The sequence below is a fragment of the Alosa pseudoharengus genome, unplaced genomic scaffold, assembly GCF_046254945.1.
Source record: "Alosa pseudoharengus isolate Yale_2024_CS ecotype anadromous, Long Island Sound unplaced genomic scaffold, YU_APseudo_1.1 YU_APseudo_1.1_scf_7, whole genome shotgun sequence".
In the NCBI taxonomy this organism is placed as follows: Eukaryota; Metazoa; Chordata; class Actinopteri; order Clupeiformes; family Clupeidae; genus Alosa; species Alosa pseudoharengus.
Window position 1 is genome coordinate 13,291,713 of NW_027468859.1, and position 8,508 is coordinate 13,300,220.

At 50.3% G+C, this 8,508-nt stretch overlaps 1 protein-coding gene across 1 annotated transcript in view; it reads left to right on the forward strand.

Moving 5' to 3' along the window:
- cep170bb (centrosomal protein 170Bb) overlaps positions 1 to 8,508 on the forward strand; it is a 24,472-nt gene extending 15,964 nt beyond the window's left edge. The window contains exons 9-20 of the mRNA XM_076272779.1: positions 1 to 732; positions 1,269 to 1,445; positions 2,119 to 2,230; positions 2,569 to 4,263; positions 4,923 to 5,154; positions 5,381 to 5,537; positions 5,819 to 5,857; positions 6,399 to 6,527; positions 6,769 to 6,857; positions 7,026 to 7,119; positions 7,218 to 7,269; positions 7,479 to 8,508. The exon at positions 1 to 732 is cut by the window's left edge and continues 425 nt beyond it. Of these exons, the coding sequence (XP_076128894.1) occupies positions 1 to 732; positions 1,269 to 1,445; positions 2,119 to 2,230; positions 2,569 to 4,263; positions 4,923 to 5,154; positions 5,381 to 5,537; positions 5,819 to 5,857; positions 6,399 to 6,527; positions 6,769 to 6,857; positions 7,026 to 7,119; positions 7,218 to 7,269; positions 7,479 to 7,690 (3,720 nt within the window). The 3' untranslated portion in view covers positions 7,691 to 8,508. The remainder of the gene's footprint in view (positions 733 to 1,268; positions 1,446 to 2,118; positions 2,231 to 2,568; positions 4,264 to 4,922; positions 5,155 to 5,380; positions 5,538 to 5,818; positions 5,858 to 6,398; positions 6,528 to 6,768; positions 6,858 to 7,025; positions 7,120 to 7,217; positions 7,270 to 7,478) is intronic.

Here is an 8,508-nt window from a genome sequence, read left to right on the forward strand (position 1 = left end):
TCGGTGCACGGCCACCCGCCGCCCACGCAGCAGATGACCGTCCCCCTGAAGGGCTCTGCCCACGGCCACCCCCACCCGCCCGGCCCGCAGCGCTCCAGCTCCCTCAAGCGGGAGAAGACCGAGGAGACGTCCAGTGGCGGCGGTGGCGGCCATGGCGGCGGAGGAAGCCACTCGCCGTCGCCACCGGGCCCTGCCGCCTCCCGTCCAGCCCTCCGACAGTTTGGGAGCGCGGGCAGGAAGTCCAGGCTGGCCCAGGAGTTTGCGGCGGAGCTCCTGAAGGAGAGTCCTCCTCCCCCTCCCATGTCGGCCCCGCCTGTGCTGACCGCGGCCCCCTCCCAAACCTTTCTGCCCTCTCCAGGTGACCTGAGTGGCCCGGGCTCAGTCTCTTACCCTTCCTCCCCCTCGCAGTGCACCACCACTTACCCCACCCGCCCCCCTGCTGCTCCCCAGTCCCCGCTCCCCACTTCCCACTCCCCACCTGTCCCACAGGAAGTCCCCGTCCCAACTTCCTCTCTGCCGGCGGAGCCCTCTCAAATGCCTCCCAGCATCAGCATGACGGAGAGCTTTAGCATGAGCACGAGCGTTAGCATCAGTATTAGCGGCGTGGACCCACGGACGTCGCGCGCGATGAGGACGGAGGAGGAGGACAGCTTGAGCGATGCAGGGACCTACACCATCGAGACAGAGTCCCAGGACAAGGAGGTGGAGGAGGCGCGAAGCATGATCGACCAGGTAAGACTGGAACTGGGTTTGTCAAGGTTGAGGAGACAGTTCAGATTGAAGTTGAAATCTGCTGCTGCAAATGGCCAATGCGTAGCGGTATAGGTATAAATGTCATACAGGTCATACTGTAGAGGTCATGCTACCAAAGATTGTTTAGGCGCAGCAAGATACTTCGCCATAGTTCATGTCTATGGGCGCGAAATGGGGATCGAATCCTGTCTGCATAAAGAGGCGTGTCGATGACGTATTGATGAGCATAGGTTGCAACCGGCCAACAGCAGTGGAATAAATAACAGGCGCACACCTGATATAAGGTCAATTTTCTCCGGACTGGAATGCTCAAAAATGCAAAACAATATATCTGAAATGTTCAGAATTGTTTGAGGTTCATGAAAACAAATTCACATTCTTAAATATTTGATGCTACCTTTTGACCTTCTCGTGTACTGGTGTTCACAAATTTGGCATATATCACCCAGATCACTAATATTGCTAATACAGAAAAAGAGTTGTGTCATACTTACCTGCTGTCCTCAACCCATCAGGTGTTTGGTGTGCTGGACTCACCTGAGTACAGTGGCCCCACTCTGGGCGTGACCCGTCCCGTGATCGAGGATGGCCGGGAAGAGCATCCGGTCACTCACAGCCCTGCTGACCTGGCCTCTGCCACCATCCAGGGCCTCAACATCCCCAAACACAGCCCTGATCCAGCGCAGACACAGGTACTGAAATCCAGAAGCTAATCTAACGTCTACCATCTTCCTCAATATCTTTACTTGAGGCAGCACTTGAACCTGTTTTTATTTATTTATTTATTTATTTATTTATTTATTTATTTATTTATTTATTTATTTATTTATTTATTTATTTAAAGGTTTATTTAATTTATATTGGGCAGCCGTGGCCTACTGGTTAGCGCTTCGGACTTGTAACCGGAGGATTGCCGGTTTGAACCCCGACCAGTAGGCACGGCTGAAGTGCCCTTGAGCAAGGCACCTAACCCCTCACTGCTCCCCGAGCGCCGCCGTTGTAGCAGGCAGCTCACTGCGCCGGGATTAGTGTGTGTGCTTCACCTCACTGTGTGTTCACTGTGTGCTGAGTGTGTTTTACTAATTCACAGATTGGGATAAATGCAGAGACCAAATTTCCCTCACGGGATCAAAAGAGTATATATACTTATACTTATACTTATACTTATACTTAAACATCGACAGTGCACAATAATGAACATAAAAATGTAAATGCGCCAGAATTAGCCAAAAAGGCTATTTTTACATCCACATTGTCCACATTGTTGTAGTCTGTCCCTCTGCTCTGTGATACACTACAGTGCTTTGCTCAACCTCACTCTATCTATCTGTCCATCATGTCCATCACTGCTTTTCTCTCTGCTAGCCCCAGGCATCCCAGAGCAGTCCCAAATGGATGTCCCGCTGGGCGAGCTTAGCTGACAGCTACACAGAGCCTGGAGCCCCAGGTGGGAGCCCACAGATGGAACCAGACAGAGGTGAGACTCATGTGGTGTTCTTCATATACTGGGGTGTGTTTCCCAAAACCATAGTTGCTAACCTGTTAGTAACTTAGTTGGTTGGCAATAGGAAATTCCATTGCAACCAACAAAGTTGCTAAGTTAGTTAGCAAGTATGGTTTTGGGAAACGCGCCCCATGTATAGTTCTGTTGGCCCCTCTCCTTGGCTTTTACAGTAAAGATAAAGTAAATGCATTGATGGTGTTTACATTTTTACATTGTATTGTGTATCTTTTGTGGAGCACATACTCATTAGCGTCATTATTTTCCATAGGCCCTCCCACAGTGGTTAGTTTGTTGATTATTATTTGTTTCAGATGGAAGGATGCCACACTCCACGATGCTGAGCCAGAGTCTGGATGTGTCGGAGACCGAGTGTAGCCAGGGATCCCGCACCCGGCGTCTGCTGCCCCAAGTGCCCCTAGGGGACAAATCAGAGAGTCCAGTCCCCTGCGTCCTCATCCGCCACGACCCCTATCTGGACTGCGAGCTTCCTGAACGAGGGTCGGGGACGCCCAGTCAGCAGGACTCTGCCCAGAGGCTCTGCGTCCAGGACGATGTTGACCCAGACAGCCTGAGTGACACCAGCCGCTCAGAGGACGGCTCTATCCTGGAGAGAAAGAACCGGGGGAGAGGGGTGGCCTGCACGCTGTCCTCCCCAGGGGACAGCGCACCCTGGGGGATCATTCAGGAGCCGCCTGCACAGACACCCAAATCCACCTCCTTCTACATTGGGTCTGACGACGGGTCACAAGGTCGGCCAGAAGCGTCCAGGAGCCCGCTGTCATCGCAGTCTGAGAGGGACCCGTCTCCCCGGACGCCCCCGACTACCGTCCTGATCCGCCATCTGAGTGGACATGAGCCGCGGCGCAGCGTGAAGCCCAACTCCTCGGCACCCAACCTCCAGTCCCACGACCGCGATTCCGTGCCCACCAAGGACCCGGCGTCGGCCTCCGGGGCGTTCGTCCGGCAGGAGAGCTTCACCAAGGAGCGCACAAGTGACGACGTCCAGGTCAAGAGGCTGCCGCACATCTCCAGCCACCCCACCCTCAGGGACCTGGAGCGGGCAGAGGCTGGCCACGAGCCCCCGGCTTTCCTCCAGGAGGCCGAGCGGGCCTTCAGCTCTCCCGAGGACAAGCACTCGTCTCGGGACGGGAAGACAGGGGAGGACTCGATGTCCGGGGAGTCGGACGTGGACACGGCCAGCACGGTCAGTATGGTGAGCAGTAAGAACGCTCCAGTGACGGCCCCCAAGAAGCGGCTGGGGAGTTCCGGAACGCAGAAGGAGAGGTCCGGGCAGGACAAGGGACGGCAGCCCACGGCTCGGGAGCGCCTGTCGGAGAAGCGCCGGAGTCACACCGCCACCACGAGCGACAGTGCGGCGAAAGCCGGGGCTGCACAACGCCTGCAGCTTCGCCGGAGCGCCGGGAACCGGGGCTCCCTGGACCTGTCCGAGGGTCAGCAGAACCACGGCCAGAACCACTGGGCGGATGCTGCCTCTTCTTCCGACCACGAGTCCGGTTCCCGTGCCGCAGCCCGGAAGAGGCTGAGTGCCCCTCCACTGAAGGAGGAAGCACCCAGCAAGACGCCCAGCAAGGTCACTCCGCAGGTTCTGACCCGGTCCAACAGCCTTTCCGCACCACGACCCACTCGGGCCTCCATGTTGAGGCGGGCCCGCCTCGGCGAGACCTCAGATAACGAGGGAACTGAGACTGACCGGGCCTCCCAAAGTTCGGACCATGGCAAAACTCCTGCGGATAGCAAGAAACTGTCGCGGCTCGACATCCTGGCCATGCCACGGAAAAGGACCGGGTCCTTCACTGCCCCGAGCGACACGGAGTCCACCTCAGGCAGGACCGCTCCGTCCACCCGCACTTCCGAACCCGCCGGTGGCTCACGCAAGGCTGCCCCGGGAGAACCCAAACAGGGGACGACCAAGACAGCATCAGCAACAGCAAAGCTCCCCTCCGCCCGTACCCGATCCAGCACCGCCAAACACACCAATGCAGCAGGTGCGAAACCCCACAAACACCAGCAAGGTAACAAAGATGCTGAAGCTACACATGCAGTCAATTACACATGCAGGGGTGCGTTTCCCAAAACCATAGTTGCTAACCTGTTAGCAACTTAGTTGGTTGGCAATGGGAAATTGCATTGCAACCAACAAAGTTGCTAACTTAGTTAGCAACTATGGTTTTGGGAAACGCGCCCCTGATCAGTAAGGCAACCAAAGTGCAGACATCTGCATACCATGTTATAGAACTCAGATGTCTGCGGCCTTGTAACAGTAGTGAAGGTGGGAATATACAGGCTACACATTAAATAAGATGGGACTGTGTTCTTAGAAGCTGGAAATATGTGCCCTGTAGTGCTACTCGATTATGGCATAAATCATAATCACAATAATTCGGGTCAGTATTGAGATCACGATTATTTGACACATTACAGTTACGACTGTAAAGCAAAGGGGAATTTGTTGGAATTCATCAAAAATAAAATTTGATTTTGATGAATTGCACAGCCCTACCCTACAGTATACAAAGATGGGAAAGATACAATAAACACAACATTTGAGGAGAAAGAAACATCTTTGACAGTAGCCATGTTAAACACTCCTCCACTCCTCCTCTGTGTGTGTGTGTGTGTGTGTGTGTGTGTGTGTGTCCAGCAGGAGCCCGTCGGAGGCAGAAGGGCTCGGACTACTCGTCCACCTCTGAGGAGGAGCAGGAGGTGAGCTCGGGCAGCCAGAAGCACAAGCGATCGCACGCCTCCGCCTCCACGCAGACCACGCAGGCCCTGAAGGTCACGCCTGTCCGCTCCAAGTCCATCTCGCTGGAGCCCGAGGAGGAGGAGCAGAACGAGCATTTCCAGAACTGGTCCACACACAGCGCTGAGATAGCCAGGTAGCCATAGTGAGAGCCCCGAGACATTCAACACATCAACAGTTAGGCCTGCAAAACATCTTGCATTGCTGAGAAACACAGTAACAGAATGTTTTATTTGATTAAGTAAACCCTCAATTTAGCTGCAACTCAGCTGTTTCTTGGCATACCAAGAACATTTCATAGTTAAAGAACATGTGCAAGACTATGTACGTACAGTATTTTGGGTCTTGTGTCCACCTTGCAGGTTGAGTCAGGACCTGGCCAAAGATCTGGCGATACTTGCCCGTGAGATCCACGATGTGGCGGGTGATGGCGACTCCCAGAGCTCCGGCATGGGCACAACCACCTCCCCCAGCTCCATGCCAAACACGCCCGCCTCCACCATCTCTGCCCGGGAGGAAGTAAGTCCCGTCTCCCTATGCCCCCACACTCATGGCCTCATTTCCCATCATGTAAACCAGTCTCCCATACATGCAGTGCAACTGCCGTCGGCGGCCATGTTGCCCAGATCCATAATGGCTGACCTGCAGTGCTCCTCGCCAGAGAATGCACAACATAGCAGAGGTGGCTTGGTGGAACCCTTTTGACAGGGATGGTCCAGACGTTTGTGAAAAGTTCTTGTTTTGAATCGGAGCTCTTTTTGACGGTGTTCACCAGTGTTTCTTCCTTCTCTCTCGTGCAGAGGCCATATGCATCATTGCAGGGGGTCCTGTCATCCCAGGTGCTTAAATCATTGTTCACGAGTTCATTTGTACTCCACTAACTTGCAGATGGTTGCATTTCTCACTTGCTTTGCAAATAAAAGATCTCACGGATGTGGTGAAAAAAAAACAGTGCTTTTTTCCCCCCATCATAAATTATTTTTTCTTAGCGACTAACAGGGCACATTCAATCAAGGCATTTAGTGTCTATTACTACTAATCCTACTATTATCTTAACCATCACGCTAAATGATCTTGATTGGATACTATCATAAGGCCGTGAAGTGGCTTTGCGAGCACCAGCTTGTGGATGGCATGATGTGCTGTGTGTACTTAGCGATGTATCAGGCTTTGCTTTAACTGCATGCACTACTCACCCACAAAGGTTTGCTCAGAAATAAGCATTTCTGAGCAAACTACACTAAGGCATTCTGTGTCACTCAGTGGCCAAACTTTTCCTGGTAACTGAGATCACCTAATTTGTGTCCAGACGTCTTTGTGGATCTTAACAGCGTTGTGTCAGTTTATCTCAGAGGCTCACCTGCTGTTTTGTGTGTCCAGTTGGTACAGCACATACCAGAGGCCAGTCTGAACTACCAGAAAGTTCCACCAGGTTCCCTCAGTCCCCTGGAGCAGGATTCCAATATGAATGAACAAGAATCGAAGCGACGCCCCTGGAATAGGGAAGAGGTGTGCTGCTTTCTACTGTCTCTTTTGTTAAAGTGAAGTGACTGGTATTTAGCAGATGCTTTTATCTTTTTAGTTGCTTTTAAGTGACGTGTAGCCTACTGGCAACAACAGGTTCAGGATTTGAACCCGGTCTGACCGATTCTCATAATATAATATAATATAATATAATATAATATAATATAATATAATATAATATAATCAAAGGAATTTGCTTAAAAGTGTTCCATCCCTTCTGTCACAGGTCATTCTGGACAATCTCATGCTGAACCCTGTCTCTCAGCTCTCCCAGGCCATTCGAGAGAATACAGAGCAGCTCACGGAGAAAATGAAGTAAGGGCTCTATCCATTTTTTCATGACATAGCTAGGGGTTGGAATTACAGTTTTTTTTTATCAATCAGGCTCAGTATTTGCTCTGTTTTTGAGTTTTAAATAATACAAATAATAAGAGCTATTTGCAAGGAATATTGGGGTTGATTTCCTGCCTTGGTTGTTTTCAGGGTCATGTTCCGGAACAAGACAGAGGTGTGGGAGGAAATTGAGGCAAAGATTAATGCTGAGAATGAAGTCCCTATCCTGAAAACATCTAATAAGGTTTCAAATTTCCACTTGGTAGCCATTTTAAGTGCTACATTTTCAATACAGCACTCTTCAAAATAGCTGTTAATAATATATTCGTCCTTGCATCACAGGAAATCTCTTCAATCCTGCAAGAGTTGAGGAGAGTTCAAAGACAGTTGGAGGGTAAGTAAACAAAATTATTTATGTATGTTTTCATTTTGGCTACTCTGGCTCTTTGTGTAAGAATGGGAAAGTGCAAAAGCAAATACAGTCTAAAAGTGGAATCAAATGCAAAGGTTCGGCAAGCATCGCATGTCTGTCACTTGGTTGGCATGTTGACAAAACTTGAAAATGTTTGCTTGGTTCTTTCCTTTATCTCTGTGTCACTGAAGTTATCAACACCATTGTGGAGCCCAGTGGAAGTCCCAAGATGGCGGCCACTGCCTCCCCTACCGCGGTCACGCCAAGACACACCTCCAAAGCCAAGACTCCTTCACAGGCCCGGCCCTCTGGCGGCCGCTTCACTGGCCCCACCACACCTAACGCTAACGAAAGAACCAAGAGGGGCACACGTGGATCAGATGACCAGAAGTACTTGGTCTGATGCAGTTTGTATCAAGTTTATGAGTCCTGAGGAAAGTTAGGGAGTAATGCTGTATTTAAGACAAAAAAAATTGCTGACATGTTGCACAAGCTTTGAAGGCAAAACTGTATATGTACAAAACAGCTAGAGCTTGTTTGCTTTGCTTAAACAAGTGTATCGATGTCTACATGCCTGTGTGATTGGTTGGTGTCCCTTTGGTGAAGTGAGAGGAGGTTGGTCTTTAAAGGACCCATGAATCTCATGGGATCCCTGTTCCATAATGTGAGACCCATTTTGTGCCACATCTGTTGTGTCCTGTGCTATGATAGCCATAGCATAGATTATGTTGTATCTATTGACGTAAGATGAGCGGAAGGTGGGGTGAGGGGTAGCAATACTATGGGCCAAAACAGTGTAGCATACCAGAATGATCCATGCGGGCTTCCTTTTATTTTTCTTTTGTTCGATTTAGCCAGGGTATGTTCACTGACTTCTATACTAAAGGAAATAGTAAATTATAATTGATTGGTATGGTGATAACGTTTTTGAATGTGGTTGTCAGGAATTATCTTTGATCCCTAAAGCGTTTTTAATGAATGTTGTGATGTAGATTGTCATGATAGCGCTTGGGAATATGCCTTCCAGAACCAGAACATTTTGTTTGGAGCAGTACAGTTTAGTGTAGAAAAGCCCCGAGCAATTGGAGTTTTACAAATCATATTGCATTGGTTTGGAACATGAAAATAGTCACTGTGAACGCATTGGCACAGACTTTGATGGCTGTGTTTTGTTTCTCACGCAGAATCTAGAAAAAATGGTACAGAATGGTATAGATCAGC